At 47.0% G+C, this 23,471-nt stretch overlaps 2 protein-coding genes across 5 annotated transcripts; one reads left to right on the top strand and one right to left on the bottom strand.

The window, feature by feature from the left end:
• The first annotated feature begins 593 nt into the window (after positions 1-593).
• best2 (bestrophin 2) lies at positions 594-8,258 on the top strand. 3 transcript variants are annotated; one of them, XM_035406620.1, is made up of 10 exons: positions 594-1,424; positions 2,371-2,683; positions 3,329-3,423; positions 3,685-3,918; positions 4,539-4,693; positions 5,714-5,791; positions 5,975-6,127; positions 6,218-6,298; positions 6,457-6,611; positions 7,128-8,258. In XM_035406620.1, the coding sequence occupies exons 2-10, from the start codon at positions 2,532-2,534 to the stop codon at positions 8,074-8,076; spliced, it is 2,052 nt and encodes a 683-aa protein (XP_035262511.1). In that variant the 5' UTR covers positions 594-1,424; positions 2,371-2,531; the 3' UTR covers positions 8,077-8,258. The 3 variants fall into 3 exon arrangements, with proteins under 3 accessions (XP_035262511.1, XP_035262512.1, XP_035262513.1); XM_035406621.1 differs by having other exon boundaries at positions 594-1,875; XM_035406622.1 differs by lacking the exon at positions 5,975-6,127 and having other exon boundaries at positions 594-2,683.
• A 579-nt stretch (positions 8,259-8,837) lies between these two features.
• Positions 8,838-23,448, bottom strand: LOC118221496 (protein Hook homolog 2-like). Of its 2 annotated transcripts, XM_035406618.1 has the most exons (23): positions 23,130-23,447; positions 22,179-22,261; positions 21,259-21,331; positions 19,946-19,996; positions 19,658-19,790; positions 19,000-19,067; positions 18,649-18,711; positions 18,314-18,394; positions 17,046-17,209; positions 16,421-16,561; positions 15,873-16,074; positions 15,476-15,586; positions 15,255-15,342; positions 14,805-14,874; positions 14,245-14,382; positions 13,667-13,754; positions 13,037-13,042; positions 12,833-12,867; positions 12,655-12,737; positions 12,402-12,505; positions 12,082-12,189; positions 11,894-11,965; positions 8,838-11,757 (listed from the first exon to the last, which is right to left on the bottom strand). In XM_035406618.1, the coding sequence occupies exons 1-23, from the start codon at positions 23,172-23,174 to the stop codon at positions 11,626-11,628; spliced, it is 2,139 nt and encodes a 712-aa protein (XP_035262509.1). In that variant the 5' UTR covers positions 23,175-23,447; the 3' UTR covers positions 8,838-11,625. The 2 variants fall into 2 exon arrangements, with proteins under 2 accessions (XP_035262509.1, XP_035262510.1); XM_035406619.1 differs by lacking the exon at positions 13,037-13,042 and having other exon boundaries at positions 23,130-23,448.
• Between the last annotated feature and the right edge of the window lie 23 nt (positions 23,449-23,471).

Raw genomic sequence — 23,471 nt, 5'->3', positions numbered from 1 at the left:
GACGTGTGTTAGTAATAATCTTTTATTGCGTTGTGCATGTTTGTACATCCTTTCCATTGGCAAAACCTTCAAAAATAGGTTCAGCAGAAAGCCTGATACTCTAACGCAGGAGACGCCCCACCACACTTAATCGTTGTGGAACGCGGGGGGCTCCATCCACACTTTTATAGCTGCGGCCGGGTCGGTTTGGGTCGCTCAGCAGCACACCATGCCCGGTTGGTCAGATTCGTAGTGACAGACCTTAAATTAGCGGCAGTCTTTCATCTGCAATCCACGACCTGAACAAACAAGCGTCCCTGTGGAGCTGGTACAGTGTATTATGTCAGATTAGTTATAAAAGTGGAAGTTCTTGCTAATGGCGAACTTGATGGAAAAATAAAAAAAAAAGTTTTAGGAGTTCACTTGGCAGTAGTGTTTAGTATAAATGTTAATGCAAAATAAACGGCAGTGCGTTTTTCCTGTTTCCGCATTTGCTCTGTGCTTTGCGCCATACGATGATGCTGACGTGCGTGCTTTTAACGGTGGTCTTTCGAACCCTGGCGCTGTGCAGTCATGTGTTAACAGCGGGAGCCTGTGCTAACGAGCTCAGTCGTTTTTTGGAGCTCTCCCGGGGCGTTCTGACCACTGAACATATCGTTCTGGGGATTCCCCCCCCCCCCAGTTCCATTATTCCGTTATATCTACTGGTCGATTTGTACTATACCGTCCACATTATCACAGAACTCAATTGACGAATGCCTTGATTCGGAATACATTGTAGTTTTAAAAACTGTTTTTAGAAATGCCTGTAATGTAATGTAATGTAGAAAGCAGATCTGTCCCAACAGGCATTCATAAAAGTTACTGATCTCTACAAGACTGGTGCACTCTTACCAAAACATGCTGTCATCACAACTTTTTTTAGCATCATAATCAATAAAATAAGCGATCATTTTCCCATCTCATTTGATTAAAATACAGCATAATTCCTGTTTAGGTTTTCAAAACATCACTTAAATTACCTTTGCGCAATTACGCGTGCTTTTCCTAGGTTCGTCATATTGTGTATATTTGGCAAATGGAAAGGAGAATATTGAAACCAGCATTTGTCTTATTGTAAGAGGTTAATTGACCGAACTTTAGAAATACCACTCATCAGTTAACTGCAATTGTCTCCGCCCACTTTGGATTTCACACACCCAAACAGCACCTCCTACACAGACGCTGAATATATGCAAACGCGGATTGGGTGCGGTGGTCATTATGTTGGGGGACCTGTGCAGAGAAGAGTAGGCTATTTTAACCCAATAGAGAAGGGGAACCGGACGGAAAAGCCTATTAGTGACAGGTTCAAAAGAGTGCCAATAATAAAATTCCAATAGTGTTAAACAAAATTGTTTGGATGTTTGAAAATTTAAGGAATCTTCAATAATTTGGTCGTTCAGGTACGTAGCCTATGCAGTGGAAGGGAGGTAGTCTATTTAGTGAAACAGTTGAATATTTCAAAATTTTCGCGGTTATTGTTCATGAATTAACATATAACTGATATTTTTGTGCACAGATGTAAGGCGTGTGAACTTTGTAACTGGCACAAAACGTTGTCGAACGAGAATAATCTTGTCATTGCCTTTTAACAATTTAGAGGGTTAATGATAGTTACGAACACTTCCTGAGATTGCATCCCGTTTGTAACATTACTAGGTGCCTGTTACATTGTAGGCAGGCACTATCTTAAAATGTGTGCCGATGAATGCATCTAATTCGTTTTGTCACTTAAGAGCCAGCAAATGCCATGCATTTCTCGCCTACCAAAACAAACCTCATGGTTTTCACAAAAAAAAAAAAAAAACTTCTCGGCGTGTCGTCGTTATCTCATGGTCATTGCCTGGAAACAAGGTTAAACATTTTTTTTAAACCCAGTAGGTCTTCTTCGTTCCTACTGCACACAAGCTACTTCTGTGAAAAATGCTGTTGTGGGGTATAGGCTACATGGAGATTATTACTATGGTACACCATAAAAGGTTATTCTTTGCATAACAGCGCTTGCCATAATATAAAACCACCAGCTTAAAATAATTTATTAACATAATTTCGATATTTGTGAGAATAACGGCTAAAATGGCTATAGCCCAGTTAGTCTAATAAGGATTTCATACAGAGCAATACAAGTACATAGACAATAAAGCAAAAATGAAGCTTAACATTATTTTAAAAAATGGCTTATAAACGTCAATGTGTATATGTGATAATTCATATACAATGAATGAAATTCTATCATAGTACCAAGTTCTTGAAGTTGTTGGCATTCTTTAATTGCAACTCCTAGGATAAATTGCAACTTCCTCTCTAGTCGACTCTTATCACCATTGTACAAACTTTTCTGCCCAACAGAAATCTGCAAAATAGCAGGAACACGTGACACCAGGATGTCTGTGGCAATTTGAAGCGCTTTGGTACTCAACGCACTGTACAGTTTGGTGTCCGAAACGACTGCTAATATCTCTCCTGTCGGAACCGAATGACCTTCAAATCCTGAACCTGGCATTTTAATCATGACTGTCACTTACACTGGAAGAGTGGCGAACGCTCGTTTTTGTGGGTTCTCTAAGTTGCTTTTGGCGTGGAAGGGAAGTATTTACAAGGTATTGTACAAGGAGTTCCTCGCGTTTTTCGCTATGTACACCGCTATCAGCATCACATACAGGTGAGTCATTTTGTGCTGTGTGCGACCTTACGCATAATGAAAATAACTTTGAACGATTTATTTATTTGAATATTGCACTCTCGAGACAGTTGTGTTAAAAACAACACATAACGGAACATTTTTAACACCTCCACGTCTAGTTTTATTTCATTCTGTGTTACTTTCAACACAGTCTGTGTTTAAAGGTCTCCCTTTGTAACACGTTAATTGTGTATTTGTAACAAAAAAAGAAGTAACTTTGACACAAAATGTTTTGAAAGTAACACAAAAGTAGTAACAAAAAGTGTTTTGTGTATTACATCCTTTTGAGAGTTGAAGTTACTAATCATAGAAGTCCAATGAATAAAAACCAGAGTATTTCTGTTTTGGATCAGAACATGGATATATAGGTACGCTATACAGTGCAGTAAATGATGACCTTCTGTAAAGTAGCGAGCACAAATCTGAAACTTAAAAAATCTTTTTTTTTTTTTTTGTTCAACTAACCGAGTTGATTGCTTGATTTAGATTTTGTTTTTAAGGTACAGGGGCCTACAGGGCCGACATATTGTCCGTGAAATGGATCCAATAGAAATCCCATTACTGTCGCATTGAATTTGACTATTATCGTGATTTCCATTTTTCTATCCCTCCTCTCTAACTCAGATTCTTTCTCCTGGATGATCATAAGAGGTACTTTGAAAAACTGGCCATATACTGTAATCACTATGCAAGCCTCATCCCCATGTCCTTCGTGTTAGGTGAGTTGCCCACCCTCTCTACGCAGGTAGCGGTATTTATGGTGTTCTCTCCAGAGCAGTGATATAGGCTACAGAAAAACACTTAGTGTGATCGAACATAAAAAACGGATAGGCCTTCAGCTATAGCCTATATGCATGGTACGGCCAAAGGCTCATTGAATAAAAACAATTATGGAAAATGACTCGGATAAAGTGGAATACAATGATCGTTGGATATGTGGCATCGATGTTTCTTAGTCGTTCACTCTCTCTCTCCCATAGGTTTTTATGTGACGCTAGTGGTAAACCGCTGGTGGAGTCAGTACACCTGCATCCCGTTGCCCGACCGACTCATGTGCGTGCTCTCGGGTGGCTTGCAGGGCGGCGACGAGCGCGGCCGGCTGCTACGGCGCACCCTGATGCGCTACGCTAGCCTGTCGGCACTGCTGATCTTGCGCTCGGTCAGCACTGCCGTCTTCAAGCGCTTCCCCACCATTGATCACGTCGTGGAAGCCGGTAAATGGCTTTGTGCATAAGGGAATTTTTTTTTATTGTTAATCAGCATACCATTCATGATCTCAGTGACACTGACATAGTTGAATCTTAAAGGATTTTTATCCGAAATGTGGAAGCAACTCATTAACACCTTATGATTATCTCAAAGATAAGAGGTATTTTCCATTTCCAAATGTTAAACTCGCCTACTTAAACCATTACACAAGCAATGTAAAATCTCCCATTTTCTGCCAGTTCTTAAATAGTTGGAGTCACTAGAGAAATTCCACCAGAAGGCTACAAATTGATTTCAGTAGGAAAATTATTTAAAAGTAACAACGCTTTCCCCACATACGTAGTCCCTTTAGAAAAGGGTAAAGTCTTGTTGAAGCATGAAACACATATGTGTCAATGCGTATAGATTTTCTTTTGCTAAACTGTCTGTAAAGACTACTTGTGGTATTTTGTAGGATAAGAGAATGCTATTCAGCGACTTCCTTGAGTTGAAAGTGGCCACAAGATAAATATTTTTTTCAGTATTCTTTCGCAGGACCTTTTCAAACCCACAGTAGTAATCGTTGGCTACATTGAAGTTTTACGCCTTACCTATTGTAATTGTTTAACGCTTTTGATCCTCTCAGGGTTTATGACGAGGGAGGAGCGAAAGAAGTTCGAGAACCTGCAGTCGCCATACAATAAGTACTGGATGCCGTGCGTGTGGTTCACAAACCTAGCGGCCGTGGCTCGCTGCGAAGGCAGGATCAAGGATGACAACACTCTCAAACTGCTGCTGGAGGTAGCGATGAGAAGTCGCATGAACATGGATGAAGAGTATAGCCGCAATAGAGAATACATACGATCAAGCTCCCCTGAGGATCAGTGAAATAATTATGCACCGGGAAATTGTTAACTTCCAATAATTTCTTAATTTTCTCTTAATCTATGTGACGTTCGTTGACATTTTAAAATGCTCCTTTAACAAATTATTTAACCATTGTATAGGCCTGCTTTAATACTAGGTTATTTAGTTACAGCTTGACTGCCTAGACATGAATTGGAATTGCAGTATCACCACAATTTTGCTCTTTGAACAAGCTATAAGAGTAGTCTCATCAATGTAATGGGGGAATACTGTCTACTTGAACACCCCACTTCCAGATTTTTGAACAAAACATTATCAAAAATCTTTTGGTTGCAAAGCCAAGCAATACTGATTCTCAGAGAGGAGTAAATAAACCATCATAATACACAATAAATGTATCTGTATGTATTCTTTTAATAGGCCTGGCTGTAGGCCTATAGACACAGGTGATTATTTATTTACTTACAAGACAAGGTGTACTTGGTAGAAGAATGGAATGCAAAGTAACAGTTGATAGAGCCTGACTCAGTTTAACAACTCTTTTTCCTGCTTCTCATCAAGAGAGGGGGAAGAAAAAAAAAGAGTGTATACATTAGAATAAAGAGAAAGGGAGAAGAGAGGTGATTGTTAGAAGATGAAGTAGGAATAGCAGAGATGGGCAGGTTGGTATCGAGTTAATTGAGGCTAACCGCAGATAGCAAGGGAGGCCGCATTGTTTGGAGAGACACAATTTCAGTGTGCAAGGTGGTATGCTACTGTTGCAAGGGAAGTGTGTTTCCTAGTTTGTTGCAGCTGGCCAGCACAACACAAATTATCACCAGACTCTATTTTTCACTGTGAACAGAAGTGTGTACATGCAATTTCATCTGCTGTATATTCATTTTAAAAGTTGTAAAAGGATCTGAGGTCCTTAAAGCTGAACCACCTGAAATATCGAAACTGACCTGTCCACAGGAACTCAACGCATTCAGAGGGAACTGCAGCATGCTCTTCCATTATGACATGATCAGCGTGCCTCTGGTCTACACTCAGGTCAGTAGTTAGTTTGTTTTCACAACCTTGTGAAGCAGAAGCTCATACCTGCCTCATTGTTTCTGCTTTTACAGAGGAACATACTTTTGTTCCAAAGACATCATTTGTTGGGCCGGGTTAATATCCAAATAAAAATGGCCTTTTCTTTTTGTATATCAAAATTTTACTCTTGTCTTTCTGCAGGTGGTGACCCTTGCAGTGTACAGTTTCTTCTTCGTTTGTTTGATAGGCCGGCAGTTTCTTGATCCCACCCAACTTTATCCGGGTCACGACCTTGACCTCTATGTTCCTATTTTCACACTGCTGCAGTTCTTTTTCTATACAGGCTGGCTGAAGGTGAGATTCCCTTACTTTCACCAGAGTCTCAGATTTTCTAGAGAATGATTGAAATGTTGACATCTCTCCTCTCTCCAATCTGCCTCCTAGGTAGCAGAACAGCTAGTTAACCCCTTTGGTGAGGATGATGATGATTTTGAGACTAACTGGTTAATTGACAGGAACTTCCAGGTACATGTTCCTCTGTACCTGTTCCATTATATATGTTTATGTAAAACGTCTTAAACTTAATTGGAGCCACCCACTTACAATGTTAAACTGTAGCTACCTTAGGTGGTCTTTGTTGAGCCGACGCATTAGAGCTCCCCTTTGTGTGTTATGACTGTCAGGTGTCCATGATGGCTGTGGATGAGATGTATGGTGACCTCCCGGTTCTGGAACGGGACCGTTACTGGAACGACTCGAACCCTCGTCCACCCTACACTGCTGCCACTCTTTTTGTCCTCCGAAAACCCTCCTTCCAGGGTTCCACTTTTGACATGGCGTGAGTCTCTAAACACACAAACAAAGCACAGTTCTGGTGGTTTCTCCATTGACATCCATCACAATCACAGTTCATATTCGCATACGCACATGAATATAAGGCTATCCCAAGCACCTATACAGGGACTTTGGCAAATATTGTCTGTGAAAAACTCAACTCTTATCTTCAAATGAATTACCAGGAAACCCTTTTCTGTGTACTAGCATAATATAATTATTTTTCATCAACATGTTATTTATAATTGTAGAGTTGAGATGATAAAGAGCTGGAGAGAAATTTTCAATATGGTAAAAACTAGAAAAAGAAATGGAAGAATTTAGTCAGTATGGGCAAAGTGAACATGTAAAATATGTATGGACAGTTTTTGCATGTCACAGACAGTAGGCCAGTTATGTTATACAAATTAGGGCCATATGTCTGTCCATGACCAGCTCCACATCAAATGTAAGGCTACGCTAAATGAAACAGCGCTGTGTGGACTGCCACACACCCATGTCCTCATCCCCTTCCCCTCAGCGTTCCAAAAGAGGAGATGCACTTCCAGCCCCTGGAGGACATAGCAGAGAACCTGGAGGAGTCTGGGAGAAGGCACCCTAACCACGCCCTGCTCAGCCGCCTCCTGAACGTCGCCCCTTCCCCGACCGGCCTGGTGGGCGGAGCCATCCGCCGGACCTCCGCCCAGCTCCAGAGACTGACGCGCTCCCCGAGCCCGGGCCCCGGCTCCTCGGTCTCCACGGACGACAGCGACGGAGACGACGACGGCGGCGGCAGCTCGATGCGCTCCGCCCTGTGCCAGGACACCCAGAGCACCATCTGCAGCTGCGGGGAGTTCGCCGGCCCCCGCCCGGCCCCACGGCCGGCGGGCGAGGGAGAGAGGGAGGGCGAGACGGAGAAGGACGACGTGAACCGCTGGCAGAGCAGGACGGAGAAAGAAAAGAGGGATGAGAAGGAGGAGTACGAAAACAAGAAAGAGGCCTTCAAAGTGAAGTCCCCGGCTACTCCACCACCTCCCTTTCTCCCTCCCCCGCTAAAACCCCAGGACTCAACGGCGTACACTGCAGCACAGGCCCCAGGGCTCTTCCGCCACCCTCCCCAGAGACGGGCCTCCAACCAGTTCACAGCCATCCCCTCCAGGTCCCCCGTGCTCAGGATCAAGGACTACCCGACTTCCCCACGTGCCACGAGCAGCAGCTCAATCCAGGACTTCTTCTCCTTCAAGCCAATCGGCGATCAGTCCAGGGCCACGCCCACTCCCACAAAGCCGGCCAATGAAAGTGGGTCGAGACAGTCTCTGCTCACCGTCCCAACATTTTCCAGTGCAGGTTCTCAAGAAAGAGCATCTCCTCCAATAACAACAACCTGCTCAACCCCAGCCAATCACTGTCAGCATTCGCAAAACGTTAGCGTGGGGTCAGAGGTGCAACAACCAGCCCAATTATTTCCAAATGGCGAGAACAATTATTAGTGTATGTAACAACGGCCAATGTAATAAAAACGGTCACTGTAATAACTTTATCCTCTTTAATGTATTAACTGCCGATTGGTGCAATAATCTTGGAACGGTTAACGTAATAACTTTTGCCAGTTCATGTAGTAACATACTGCATTAAATGGGGGTTTTTTTTTTTTTTTTTTTTTTTTTTTTTTTTACAAAAGAGGACAAAGTTATTACATTAACATTAGCCATTGTACATCAGTGGAAAGAAAATGTAACCATCTCACCAAAGGCAGGAAGGCAACAGGGGGCTCAACAGACCAGTGACAGACAGGAAAATCAAACACTGAATGAAGCAGCCCCTACTACATCAGTCATCCATTTCAAGTTCCACGGACAGACTGTGGGGGACATGGGGGGGGGTGGGTGTTTGCAGCAGAGACAATGTGCTGTGGCACTTCAACGCGATCGCCAAAGATCTGAGTGCACTTCACAAAGAGAGAACCCGGGATTCCATCTGCAAAAGTAACGACAGAGAAGAAAGAGAAACACAATACAGGTACTACCGCAGAAAGCTGTTCAATACAGGGTTCCATTTGATATATTAATTCATCGTTTAATTCTAGTTCTATCTCAGCATCTAGATTTTTATCGTTAACTAAAGCTTTTCTACAGATACTTTTGAAGTATATACTGTAACTTTTTTGAAAAAAGTTTGTTTGCTGAATGAAACTGCAAACTGTGGCAGTTGTATTACACATTCAAAAATAAATAGGAGAACAATAACACGGTCTGGTACCCAATGTCTGTTTTATTTGTAGTGCAAGAGACAAAACAGACGGACTAACTTTTAACCTATAATCTACACATGACCCCCCCCCCCCTCTATTCTGGATAACCAATTTTAAAAATAAAAACAAATTAAAGTCAGAAATGTACGGAACAGAAATTCACACAAACCCCTATCAACCCCTAGTCCTTGTAGAAATAGGTTTGGATACAGAAGTACACTTATATACTAAACATGGGTTTCTTACCAAAACAAAGCTAAAACAGTGTTAAGTTAATCCGTTTCACACACACAGAGACAATATGGTCCGTTAGTAGGCACACTCAAGCATCGAGTTTGAGCTGCAGTTTGAAAATAAAAATTAAACCATTAGCACAGCTAGTAACCAAAATCAATGGGTGCAAATATAAGAAACACTTTATCTAGCACTTGAGAAAATAAGTGTATGACGTCCACGTGTTGCCATGTTCTCTGAAGCTCACTCGTATACATTCACTAATGGGTTTCTGCGATTGGGACTGGAAACCAATGACTTCAACAAGCATCACATGGAAGGACAAATAATTTTACAAGACACACCGTATACAATATTTTTTCACAGCTGATCAGGTTTCAGGACTTGGTAAGAGGCGTTTGTGTATTTCAGTCCAGAAAAGAATCCGAATTTTACAGAAACCCACAATTTAGGTCTGAACAAAGCTAGGCATCTTTGATGATTTTCAAATTTCCCAAAGAATCATAAAAAAAATTCACACAATGGATGTTGGGATGAGGCATTTATCCATGTGTTTAGAGGTACAACATGGGTTTAAAAAAATGTTAGTTTCAGTGTATTTGCTACCAAACCCAGCATTAATTAACATAGCACCTATACATATTGTCGATCTGTAGTCTCACAGGTAGTGTAATACAATAAAAAAAAAGCATTCTCTTAAGAACGTAGACCAGATTTTGATCCAGTGTTGTACATATACATTCACATTTCAAACGGTCAGGTGTACCATACATAAGGAAAGTACCATCATGCATTTAATTTAGTCAAATTGATGCATCAAGTGTGCAAATTATCGACGTAGCTTGGGAAAAAGTGTTGGGTGTCATAAAAGCACATCTCACCATTAGATCAAGTTAAAAGTGCCCTCTGTTTAACACGGGGATTTACCGATCACTCAAAGAAGTGCAAAATATGTACAGATGGACAGAGACTTATCTGTGTACCACACACACTTTAGTGCCAGAGCGCCACACACATAATGTAGTGCTGCAGGAGATGCACGGAGGTCTCAGTCAGTGTGCAGGTCTGTGCACTACCGGTTTTGTCCACTAAGCAGCTTGGATTTCAGTTTAATATTTCAGCTGGGTGCATGTAGAAAGTGCACATTAAAAATAAAAATACAAAATGTCAATAAAAAATAAAATTCATAACCCTGGTCATGATGAAGAATCATTATCGACTAGATGAAAGTGTTCAGGGTTACAGATCTTTGTTTTTGTTTTTTTTTTTCTTGTTTTTTTTTTTTGTTGAGAAGTTTCACCAGCATTTTTCAGCTGTACGCTTCAACAAGTTTTACAAGACAAACACTGTGTATATGACCACAGCAAAAAGACAAGAGAGCACACATAAGAACATAGGAAAAGAAGACCCAAAGTCTACATGATGGACAGCAGAACAGACCAACCAGCAGAGTTCAATCCCACTTTAGGATTTTTAAATATTCTTTGAAGTCCAGTGCACCATTTTGTTCAGACAGCCCAGTAAGACTATCAGAGAGAAACAGACACCATCACATGCCACATCAGTCAAATAAGAATGACCAACATAGCGCTCGACAGTAAAATCAATAGCAATGCACAATTTAAACTGAGCAAATAAAATACCAAAAGACCACATCATTTAGCCTTTTAGAAACGACGCCCTGGCTGAGTGCCGTGTCTAAATTAAGGTTGTTGTTCTCCAGTTGAAGTGTATTCTACGCCGCAGGCATTGTTTTCTTCAAACTTGTGTAGTAGCGGTCTCACCACCATTTAGCTCCAAACAGGAAACGATCATTTTTCTCTACGTCAGATCAGTGTAATCACCATTTACGCTATTCTAAATTACAAACGAAAATGCAATTACTTTGATAGAAATAGACTTGAAGAACAGCAGTCAACATGTCCTTCCCATCAGTCGTGATGAATCAATGTGTAATTTCTCTTCCCCAACATTAAGGCCTTTCTGTTCGGTCTCTCTAGTGTTGTAAAAGGAAAAATCTCCAACCCAACTCCGCTATGGGGGGCCTTTCAAACCACAGCTATTAAATTTCCAGTAATACTACAATAAAAACTATTTACAGTTTAAAAAGATCAAATCAAAAAACATGCACAGAAAATAAGATTAAATTCGAATAATCTGTGCTCGTGAAATATTCCTGATCGTATAAATGTATCTTATTAAAAAACAGCGAATAAAAATCCTGCAGCTGGAGATGAGCGTGTGTTTGTTTTCTGCGTTCGTGACCAGCACTGAAGTGTCAAAAAGCTCCTGCAGGAATCGATCACTGCCAGTACCAGCACAGGCCTGTAGAGGGAGGCAGTACCCTGCCTGGAAAAAATAAAAACTGAGAGGAGAGCAGAGATCGCTAGAAAATACTGATGAACACCAGGGGGCACCAGAGAGCAGAGAGGAGAAAATGGCCTACACAGACGTGGATACTGTGCCACCTTTCATTCCCAGTGTACTGCACTCAGTCCGTAAGGCGCTTCCTATTCTGGGTCCTGGGTCCTGGGTCCTGGAGAGGGGCCGGCTCTTATCTGGGCTGCAGTCTGGAGGTCAGGCCCTTCCTGGCCTGGGAGGACTGCCTCTGCAGGGCCAGGAAGGACTGCGCCTGGCCCGGCGACCCCGACCTTTCACCCGCCACCTTCTGGTGCAGAGCCATGCCCTGAAAGACCAGCCAGAGCGACGATGCGCCGTGAGAACGTGCAGGAGAGTGACCCCCCCCCCCCCCCCCCCCACGCCCCCTCACGGGTTCAAAGGTCGTGCGTATCGGGGCATTTCCTCACACCGCGCACACTCACCATGTTGTACCAGGCACTGATGATGAGCTTCTCCTCCTGCTCGTGTCTGGACTTGGACTTCTCGTAGTCGTGCTGCACGGAAACAAGGAAGAGTGACATCAGAGAGGCGGAGCGGAGCGGAGTCCTGGTTTAGGACTGAGAGGGAGGGGGAGAGGACGGGAGGGGAGGGGAGGGGAGGAGGTGCTCACCTCCAGGTGCTGGATCTTGCGCTCCTTCTCACTCAGCTGGTTCTTCAGGGTGAGCAGCTCAGGCGACAAGGAAGGGGACTGCTGTTTGGGGTCCAGCGTCTTTATCACCTGCAGACAGACACACACACACACGTAGGTAAGGCTACTTTGGGGGACAGGTTAGCATTCACAGGGCTTTGCTGCAAAAGAGCATCTGTGCTCAGTGAACCTACCCAGTATGAATAAAAATTAAAAATAAATAAGACTCCAGGGCCTCTCTGCACACAGACTCTGGTGACAGAGTACAGATTACCCAGCAGGCCGTGCGGCGGCTCGCTCACCGTGCGCGCCTTCTCCACGTAGCGCTTGTAGCGCTCCTCCATCTGCTTCATGTCCTCGTCCTTCTTCTTCAGGATCTCCTGCAGCTCGTCAATCTTCTTCGCCACTGACGGACAGGCAGGCAGGGAAGGAGGGAGGGAGGGAGGGAAGGAAAGAGAAAAGACCGGTGTATGCGGTGCACTGTCAAACGGGCGTGGACCGGGCCGATCTCCACGCAGTGGACAAACGGACCCCGGCAGAGGGGCTTGCGCTTACTGTTGCCGTCCGCTTTGGGCTCCAGGTCGTCGATGTACTCCTTCTTCTTCTGCAGGTCCGAGTGAGCCTCGTGCAGCTTCTCCCTGCGTGGACCGGAGGAGGAGTTACACCCGGAAACAGCCTGTACCACTCAGCCTGCACATTCCTTCAGCTGCTCTGTGCATTATGGGATACTCACAGATGCTCCTCCAGCTTCTTTTTCAGCAGGGACGACTGTGAGGGGACAGAAACGCAGGCGGTTAGGAGCGCAGTGAGCCGCACACACAGAGCACACACACACACACACACACACAGAGCACACACACAGAGCACACACACACGCACAGCAAGGCTCATCTCTCCAATCAGGAGCGCACGCGCGCGCGCAGGCAGCTGTACTTACGATGGCCTGAGAGGCGGGGCGGCGATGGATCGGGCGGGAGCGGAGGGGGGGGGACAGAGACAGGCATGCGTTAAGACTCGATTTCCACAGCAGGCCAGTTAGGACGTCCCACACAAGGAAAACAAATCAATCAAAGACCGCAAATCAGGTGAGAATTTCCACAGTCCCGGAGGACCAGGGGGGTTACTGCTAGGTGCTTTTCATTTGACCTGCTGGATCCAAGGATTCCTGGCCTCACAGAACCAGGCAGGCTTTCATGTTTCTGTGCAGATTGTCAGTGAATTTAAATCACACTTAAATTTATCACCACAAGACTTCATTAGGGATGAGATTACATATCATTTTTGTAAGATGATCATCACAATCAGGCTTTGAGATCTGGCAGGAGGGGGGGTATTTCATGAAGCAGGATTACCGAGCTCGCTGGATTAACTGCACCGAGCACTTCAGTCCACGGTCCAGATTTGGGAGGGTTCCGGGTTTTACTCCGTGCAGTTACCCGGCTAACTCAGCGATCCTGCTTTGTGAAATGGGGCCCGGGTTCTGAGATCAGGGTTTGGCAGGACAGCTGGTGAAGTGGGCGGGGCCTGTTTGAATAGAGGGAGGAGTCCGTGGGCCTCACACACTCACATCCTCGGCTTTGCTGCCCTGCTCCTGGAGCGCCCTCTGCAGGTCCTCCACCTGAGAGCGCAGATCAGCCACCTGCTGCTGACTCAACCTGGACACACCACAGAGGAAGAGGGAGAGAGGGAGAGACAGAGAGGGAGAGGGAGGGAGAATGAGAGAAAGAGGGAGGGAGCGTGAGAGGAAGAGGGAATCACAGAGAAGGAGAGGGAGGGAGAATGAGAGGAAGAGGGAGGGAGGGAGAATGAACATAACCCACGTACAACCTGTGACTGCTGTCAAACTAACCGGCACATTATCCACCACCCTGCCCACCACCACATGCGCACAGTTCTACATGTGATCTCAGTGTAATCTGACCGTCTGCTGCCCAACCAACCAATCACACAGCAGCATTCGCTCATAAGGGACAGTCACAGGCACTTGCACCTTGTAAAACACACACACATTGGCACATGCGTGAGACAAGCGCATACGCACGCACATGCGCACGCACACACGCACGCATGCACACACACACGCACACGCACGCACACACACACGCACACACACGCACACACGCACACACGCACACACGCACACACCTGTTCTGGGTCTCCAGGGTGTTCTGGCTGCGCTGGGACTCCTCCAGCTGGCCGCGCACCTCCAGCAGCTGCTGCCTGTAGCTCTCCTCCTGCACACACAGCATCCGGTTCTCACTCTGCAGACGCACCACCGTCTCCCTGGGGGACCGCGTCCAGGGAAACCAGGGAGGGAGGGAGGGAGGGAGCGAGAGAGAAATGACTGAGCAGGAGGGCAAGCACAGGGCCAAGACTTTAAATGTCTACAGCAGATGCAAACATGCAACAGTGTGCTTCATGGATTTCTCCCCCAATCCCCCCCAGGGGGACTGCTGCTGGCACACTCAGCAGCCATTTTAATTGAAATTTCAAAAACAAAACAAACACTAGTTTAAGACATTCAGAAAAATCACTTAAGTGCTTTCAACGTCAGACAAGATGCCTAGTCTATCCATCCATCCATCCATGATCTATACCCGCTTATCCTGGGGAGGGTTGCGAGGGATGCTGGAGCCTATCCCAGTGTGCAAACCATGTATGCCTGTGCAATATGTGCAATGAAGTCACCCAGTGCAGACACTCACCTGAACTCTGTGGGCATGATTTCAGAGGCCAGGTTTCCCACAGTGCTGGAGTCATCTTCACACAGGCCACCTGCAGGGGGCGACAGAGAGCAGGAGAGCAGTGAGGGGAGGCAGGTACAGACACTGCGACAGCTACACTCCGCTTCATCTCCTGCAGGGGTCCCCCACCGTCACCCATCTTGAGATTTTCTGGGGCTGGTGTGGGCGTAGACTTCTGTTTCAACCAAATTCTAAATCCTACATCCCCCATTCAATTCAACTGACTGAAGACTATGATGGTTGATACCCCACTCCCCTCAGGTGGGTGACCCAGATCATACCCCACTCCCCTCAGGCAGGTGACCCAGATCATACCCCACTCCCCTCAGGTGGGTGACCCAGATCATACCCCACTCCCCTCAGGCAGGTGACCCAGATCATACCCCACTCCCCTCAGGCTTGGGGGCTCACCTGCTTGGCTGAGGCACTTCTGCTGCACCTGAGCACAGCGCAGCTCCTCGTTGTTCTCCCGCAGTGTGTCCCTCTCCGAGATCAGGCGCTGTGGACACAACACACACACACACATCTCCATCTGAGCTGCACACGCGTGCATGCACACACAGACCACACCCCACTACCGCAAACACACGTCTCACGCACCTCCATCAGAGACCACACACACACAGACTCACCTCCTTCTCCTTCTGCAGGGCCTCGTACTTGTCGTGCAGGTTCTTGTACTCAAACTGCCACTTCTCAGCCTTCAGAGCCTCGGACGAGTGTTTGGTGTGGAGCTCGTGAACCTTCACCACACAGAACAGAGACAAACCAGAGCGGTCACACGCGGTCTGCTAACAAAACCAAGCCTCCAACGACCTGTTTACCTGCTAATACACATCCTGTGAGCGGGAGAAGCAGAATATTTAAGGCTTTCTGAAAACAGGCTTCCTGGCCACTGAAAATCATTTTTTGCATTTATACTGAAGGAGGAGGGGGAGTCCACATCTGAAGGAGGATGCGTGTAATTTGCGTGAAGGCCCGTTTTGGCTGAGGCCACGCTGGCGCTGGTGCAGCCCCCTGGCGGCTCACCTGTCTCTTGTAGGTGTCCAGCTGGCTGCGGATGGCGTTGGCGCGCCGGAGCTCCTCCTCCAGCTCACAGGTGCGCTGCATGTACACCGTGTTCCTCTCCTCCAGCAGGCGCACCTGCCTGCGCAGGTCGCCCAGGTCCTCCAGCTTGCGCTTGTACGTGTCCACCAGCGCCTCCAGCCTGCTCACGCGGTCCGAGGAGTGCCTGCGCGGGGGAGAGGGGCGGGGTCAGTGCCTGCGTGGGGGAGAGGGGCGGAGTCAGGGGCGGAGTCAGTGCCTGCGTGGGGGAGAGGGGTGGAGTCAGGGGCGGAGTCAGGGGCGAGGTCAGTGCCTACGTGGGGGAGAGGGGCGGAGTCAGGGGCAGGGTCAGTGCCTGCGTGGGGGAGAGAGGCGGAGTCAGGGGCAGGGTCAGTGCCTATGTGGGGGAGAGGGGCGGAGTCAGGGGCGGGGTCAGTGCCTGCGTGGGGGAGAGGGGCAGAGTCAGGGGCGGGGTCAGTGCCTTTGCCCCTCCCTGTGCGTTCCCACCACCCCCCCCAGGCCGCCCTCCGTACCGCAGGATGTCCATCTCGTCCTTGAGCGTCTGCGCCTCCTGCGCCAGGCTGGTCAGCTCCTCGTTGCGCTGCTGCATCTCCGACACCTCCCTCTCCAGCGCCTCCTCCCGCGTGCGCAGGTCGTCTCGGGCGCTCTCCAGCCTGCAGGGGGCGCACCCACAGGGGTTCAGTCATCCCACACTGCGCTTCTTTGGACAATGAGGGGTTCAGACATACCGCACCGCGCTCTTAAGGACAATGAGGGGTTCTGGGTAGTGTTCTGCACAGTACAGCATGTTGCTAATAAGCAGTATATAGTGCAGTGCAGTGGTACAGTCCGTACATCATGTAGTACAGCATGTTGACAATAAGCAGTATATAGTGCAGTGCCGTGCAGAGTGGTGGTACAGTCCGTACATCATGTAGTGCAGCACGTTGCATTAAGCAGCATGCAGTGTAGCACAGTTAGGAGTGTCGATACAGGCCTTCTGTTTAGCACACTGTGTGTTGTTATAGTTACTGGAGAAGTAGTACAGTGTGGTGGTGTATGCACATAGGGTAGCAGTATAGGCATGTCGGGGGCATGTGTTGTGTAAGATACAGTATAATTCAGTACAGAGAGCAGTGTGGAGGTGCAGGGCAGCACCTGAAGTTCTCCTCCTGCAGCTGCTCCATCTGGCTCTGCAGCAGCAGCAGCTTCTTGCCGGTGATGGTGGAGGAGGCGTCCTGGGGGTCACAGCGGCCCAGCCGCTCCCTCAGGGAGCGCGCCTCCGCAGCCAGCAGCGCCTTCTCCTCCACGAGGGCCGAAATCTGAGGGAGCAGACACACGCAGGCGGGGCCACAGACAGACGGACGGACAGACAGAGCGCAGCAGACTGTCAGTGACACGGAAACGACGGAGCGAAGAGCACAGCAGGGAGCTCATCGGGCACAGGAGCATCATGGGAGCAGCACAAAGGGACCGGCAGTACTGAAAGGGAAACGAGCGAAGGAGACTTTGGACAGAGAGTCGGGCGCGTCACAAAACAGAAAGCTGAAAAACAGCATGCTTTTCTCTGCCCTATAAACAAGAGGACGTGAACTGTATTTAACTGGCAGGCAGCGGCAGTTGGCGTTCACGCTCCCAGTGCTGCTGTTGTGTTAGAGCAGGCAAGGGGGGGGTCACACAGACTGACCCTTTTGTTCAAGCAATTAGTAGAGGAGACGAGAGTGGGTCAAATTCCACCCCAGTCAGCAGCAGCAATGCACATGTGACCGATGACATCATGCCTGCAGGTCTGAGTTCACCTAATTCTGACTGGGTGTCAGACTGGGGAGGCCCAATAAGGCTAAAACCACAGCGGCCTTAACAGAGCCCCCCCCCCCGCTCATTTGGAGTGAACATGCCCCCCCCCCAAAATGAAACATGCCATGACAGGTCAGAGTGATGACAGGGAAGGACTGGTTACACATGCGAGCACATCCACAGCCAGAGCTGCTCTACCGAACTCTGTGGGGTTAGGCAAGCTGGTGTTGGGGGTTCAGCTGAGGGGGCTGCTTACCTTCTGAACGTCACCGCAGCCTGAACCCTCCACAGCCCCACGCTGAACAACTTCACAGGACAAACGGCTGGCTTTAACACCACACGAGTCACACATCAAACAACCGCAAACAGATGCTTCATGATGCTAGCGCAGTGACTGATGGGAACACGACCACTGGGGGGGGTCATCTCCCCAACGACCACGACGAAAATACTACATACGAACACGTTGAAATCATACGTGTGCACACAGTTCACCATATGCAATGGCTGGCAGTACAGCTAGCAGGAACACAGATTGAGGAAAACTGACGCAGCACGCCGGCACAGGGCAGCAGCCACGCACACCGAGCATGCTCCATGCCCTCTGACCTCCCAAGCTCACGCCTCACCTGGTGCTCCAGGTCCCGGCAGCGCCCGCTCAGGTCCTCCTTCTCCCCCGCCTCTTCGCTGAGGAAATAGTACTTCCGAGACTGGAGGGAGGGGCAGAGAAAAACAGGAGGGCGAAACGGAAAGAGAGAGAGAGACGGGCAGATGCACAGAAGAGCGTCAGATAAGCAAAAAAAAAAAAAAAAAAAGAAAGAAAAGAAAAACACAACAGCGATAAAATTCCACAGCCGAAACAAGTCTATTCAGGAAACACAACATGTAGCAAACATGTCAGAGTTGAGCACTTTCCTCCAGAGAGTAAAAAAAAAGCTCAAGGCCAAACAGCACAGCACCTCACCTGATAGTCAAAGTCTCCATACGTCTCAGGGCTTCCTGGCTCTACACTTTCTTTAGTCAGCAGCTAGAACACAGCACCAAGAACACAATGTCTTAAAACACCACACCATAGAACACTGAAAAACTTCTTGGGTCGCTTGAACATTCATTCTTTAATAAAACTTTTTAAAAATAGTATGTACTTAACAAAAAACCTGAGGGAAAAACTCAAACCACAATTCCCTTACATCGAGAGAGAGGATGAACACAAACTGTTGCGGTGTGTAACTACGCATAAAAAAGGACATCACGTTTGCAGACAGGTTTGAGGTTGATCGTACTGGATCAAAAAAAGGAGTAGTGGCATTCTCACCTCTTGGATGGCAGTCATGACAACGTGCTGGACAGACTCCTCCAGGGTCATAATCTGCTGGATGTGCTCTGCGGGGGAGAGACCAGCCGTGACACAAGCCGCTTCCACCGCAGAGACTGACACACTGTGTCTCCCCAGGCCCCCCAGGCCCCCCCAGCACCCACGCGCTGACCGCACGCTGTGAGCCGGCCTCGCTCTCTCTCTCTCTCTCTCTAGCCCCCGCTAACTCTGTCACAAAAGGGTCCCGCTTTGTTTAGAGATGAGACAAAGCAGAGGTGGGCTTTACTGTGCGTGTGCAGGACCGACCTTCTCTATGTGCGGAGGCCATTTCCTGCTGACTTTTGCCAATTCAATAGTGAACCGCTGAGCACAGGCTTTGTAGGTAGGCCCTGAAAATTCTAAAAGAAAGATGTTTTGCACGGAGTTATGCTAATGAGTGCAGCTTATGGGCCGTGGGACATAAGCGTTTCAAACACATTAAGACTTCATGAGGTGTCGGACGAGCCACAGACAATAAATTGCCCTTGGAAGCATGGTGTGGGGCACTCTTCTTTTTGCCTGGATTTACTGCCTGCCGGGAACCAGCACTGACTAACGTACGCGCGCACTACGTGCTCAGATACGACCCCGAAAGCCTCCCAGAGCTATCCCAGCTCACCTTGCTTCTTCTCGCAGCTGACGGCACAGCCCAGCACCAACTGCACAAGCTTTCCCAGTTCGACCACGTCCCCCATCTCCCCGATCAGGCAGACGTCCGGAAGATGCTCGTCCGACACCGGGTGGCCCAGCACCTGCGCAGACGGTGGACAGGTAAGACGGTCAGCAGAGAACAGCAGAGCGAGACCATGTGGAAGTACACGTTAAATACCGTCCTACGGTAAGAGTGCAGTCAACAGTGTGTGGGGTCACTGATGTGAAGATGCGTGTGGCATTGCATGGTACTCACATCTTGATAATACTCCAGCATGCTCTGCAGGATCTTCTTCAGGTTGCTCACCTGGAGAAACAGCAGCCAAATGTCTGTCTGAAAACACTTCTGAACGAACAACTTAAGTAGGCAGTATATTGATGAATTAACTTTTTTGAAAAAGAACCACTGGCAAATATGTTGCTGACCACCGTGGTCAGTATACTCAAAACAAACTCCACGTTCTTTGTTTTATGTCTTGTACCTTATTGAACCTGTGTTTTGTAGTTGTCCAATGACCATGATATGCACTTTTGTACCTCGCTTTGGATAAAAGCGTCTGCTAAATAAATGTAATGTAATATCACTCCACACCACTGAGGGGCGCACAAACTTGACGCACAGATTGCTTTGCACAGCTCAGGATCACTGACACCAGAGATGCTTTGCTAAAATGACCACTTCTGGGACCCCACTTTTAATGCCAGGAATTTGAGCACATTTCGTTGTCTTTAAAATATCTGTGTGATAAATCGTAGAGATTACAGTGTCCTTGCATGCAACTCTATATTCAAGAGTAATCATCCCAGAAGTATTCCAGTCAAGATGACAATGCTACCGCAGTCATATCTAGCTGGGATACAGGAGACTTCAGGAAGTGGTGTCCAATCTGATAGGTTTGCGATGATAGAAGAATTAAATTGAGCAAATTGATGTTATTTGTCAAACTAAGGACAAATTGCTTCGACAAAAAGGTAGCCACATAAAAGATGAGGAAACTACCTATAAAAGATGGGGAAACTGGTAACAAGGTAGCTAATTACCTACCTAGCGATACTGGTCTCACCATCTTTTATTTGGATAGCTCTCTTTCCAAATGATTTGTCCTCAGTTAGGCTAACAAATGAGGTCAAACTTTCCTCCTGGAAGGAGGAATAAGGCATGATGCACCATGCAAACCTATTGGATAGGACACCCCTTCCCAAAATCTCCTGTATCCCATCTAGACAAAGCCCGCTACACGACAGCACAGCGATGCAATGAGCAGGAATATTAAGTTGAACTCTGCCCCTAGTCAGTCAACAATGACCACAACCAACCGTGTGATATTTGGATGAACTAATCGCAGACAGGGGGAGTTCTGCAAACACGGGAATTGCCCGCGAACAGTTTGCGCTGGGACCACGCACACACCACGCCGGATAGACTCAAGACACCGTGTCTTTTCGTACGTCTCCTGTTCGAAACTGAAAAGGTTTGAGTTTCGTATTGAGTATACTGGTGCCTTAACTGCAGTCCACCGCTGACCGACTGGCCCTGGCTTCTTAAGAATGAGGCCGCTTGTCTCCTACCTTCAGCCGCCAGTTGGCCCCGCCTTCCTCCTTGATCCTGCCCAGCCACGGCTCGTTGAACCAGGAGGAGTCTCTGAAACCGAGGGCAAGAACCACGCCGTGAGCGAATCAAGAGGGGCCATTTTCCACAGCTCACCAATAAGACAGCCACACTCAGCTTTCTCAAAAAGCAGGCGGAACAACCGGAAAAATGATACAGTGAAGCGCATATCTTCATTACGCTCATCTCTGCTTTGCCTTTGAGAAAATAAGCCATTTTCATTAATGCCTATGTCTTAATGCCTTTAAAAACAGGCGTTGACTGTGCATTTCTTCATTTGCATTAGCACAAGCTGCTCATTCCATCAAAGAATGACAGGCTCATGATGCACACATGCAGTTTATTACACAAGATACATGCAGTTTATTTTTGCCACCATTTTTGAAGTGAGCTTTAATCAGGGGTCTGGATGACTTCTGTTGTAGGCTGTGCCATATTCTGAGGGGTTAAGTTACCTTTATATGACCAAAACCTGAGGCTGAAGACTCCAGAACCAGAATACCTTCAGTCCAAAACTAATGAAACTTTTAAAAGATTCTCATGTTGAAGGTACAAAAAAAGAGCAATCATATAAAACAGGATGCCACTCTCATTTGTGTCTCGCTCGGGCATCCAGCTTCCACCAACAGTCTGTTAAAATTTGAATAACTTGACCGTAATGGATACCACTGTATTTCAAGGAAAACTACAGGTCAATTTCCACGCTTGCTAAAAAGCTTAACTTGCTGATTTTGTAGGGCTTCCTAGAAGAGCCTGGGGGGAGTGTGGTTGAACACTTGCTCCCAGCTCCCTCCCTCAATCCTGCATAGCCGAAAAACAGCCAGCGATGAATCCGGGGTTCCCCTCCACCGCCCCCCCGCCCCCCAGTTGATGGGCTTACATTCTGTGCAGCACCTGGGCGATGGCCACTCCACTGGTCAGGTCCTGCTTGCTACTGCAGCAGGGCACCTGAAACGTCTGCAACTGGGAGGTCAAAAGAGAGAGAGAAGGGCAAGGACAGAGGCAGGTGAGAAGTGGATGGAATAGGTTAGTAAGAACGGCTGAAAGTGGGAAAACAAATGATATCCGTAGTTTTTTTTTTTTTTTAAATTTTTTAAACAGTTTTGGTTGTCATACACATTAATGTATCGTTTACTAAAGTATGGGAATCAGATTCCTCTTCAGGAGTAAATAATTGCCAGTTTACCACGTTTAATTTCAATTAGGCAAATAACTATTGCTGGAACGTAATTTGGTTGATAGCTTTGTTGTACTGTATATTAACCAGACGAGAGCAAAAACATAGTCTGCTCTGTTCGACCACAGTCCAATGGCTAGCTAGTGTTAGCTAACGTTAGCTACCAGCTGGCTGTTCGAAAAGTGGAGTTGTCCAAGACAATAAAACACCCCACGTTAATCCTTGCTAACGTTGGTGTTATTACATACCCACCGTTAGCCAGTTACAAACACTGACGTCAACAGAGACCATATCATTTATAGGTAGTGAACGTTAACGAAGTTAGCTAGCTAGCTGTTATTAGAAGTGGAATATCTCCCTAGTTGGCTAGCCAAGTTCCGCTGCAGCAACGAATTGTTAAAGATCCCAGGCTACATGTCAATTTCCAAAACTAGATATTCAGCTTGTTAACTTTTTTGTTACAATTTCCATAGGGCACCAATTTAATAATTCTGTTCTCCGACAACAAAGAATGGAACTGACAGGATTAATCCAGCCACCTGTTCCTGAAGGCATGCTAGCAACAGAAAACGGCCACGGGGCACAACACTGAACCAGTTCTGTTCCACGTCATTGCACTGATCTTTCATAGACCATGGCCTTCATACAACTTACCCAGTTTAGTAACGAGTCGCAGAGCTCTGCTTTGTTAAGACTCATCGTGGTTCTTCTGTAAAATATGTAGACAACTTAGCTAGCCAAGCTGCTACTTTGTTTTGCTGGCAACCCAGTCCAGGAATGGCCTCCCCTTGCGTAATTTAATACCGTGTACTTGCGGTGAAACCCCACATGAAAGGGGTGTGTTATAGAGTTTTGGGCATGATTTGTGGCACTTGATTGGATCTCAGAAGCATGGTCCTCTTGACCTCGTGTTGTGGTCAAATCAGAAAACACACAGCGCAACTCTCGCGTTTTTCCTTCGTCAGTAAATAAACGATGTGGCCTTTGTACCACGCT

The sequence above is a fragment of the Anguilla anguilla genome, chromosome 2 (assembly GCF_013347855.1).
Source record: "Anguilla anguilla isolate fAngAng1 chromosome 2, fAngAng1.pri, whole genome shotgun sequence".
Lineage (NCBI taxonomy): Eukaryota > Metazoa > Chordata > Actinopteri > Anguilliformes > Anguillidae > Anguilla > Anguilla anguilla.
Note: the sequence above shows the minus strand (reverse complement) of the source record. Positions and strands in the feature narration are given on the sequence as shown.

Coding starts and splice junctions, on each gene's coding strand:
- best2 (XM_035406620.1), top strand. CDS start 2,532: ATGACTGTCACTTACACTGGAAGAGTGGCGAACGCTCGTTTTTGTGGG. Junction 6,128..6,217: donor TCTATACAGGCTGGCTGAAG/GTGAGATTCCCT, acceptor TCTGCCTCCTAG/GTAGCAGAACAGCTAGTTAA. Junction 6,299..6,456: donor TAATTGACAGGAACTTCCAG/GTACATGTTCCT, acceptor TATGACTGTCAG/GTGTCCATGATGGCTGTGGA.
- LOC118221496 (XM_035406618.1), bottom strand. CDS start 23,174: ATGAGTCTTAACAAAGCAGAGCTCTGCGACTCGTTACTAAACTGG. Junction 12,506..12,654: donor GCCCAAAGCGGACGGCAACA/GTAAGCGCAAGC, acceptor CCTGTCCGTCAG/TGGCGAAGAAGATTGACGAG. Junction 11,758..11,893: donor TCAGTGCCTGGTACAACATG/GTGAGTGTGCGC, acceptor CTGGTCTTTCAG/GGCATGGCTCTGCACCAGAA.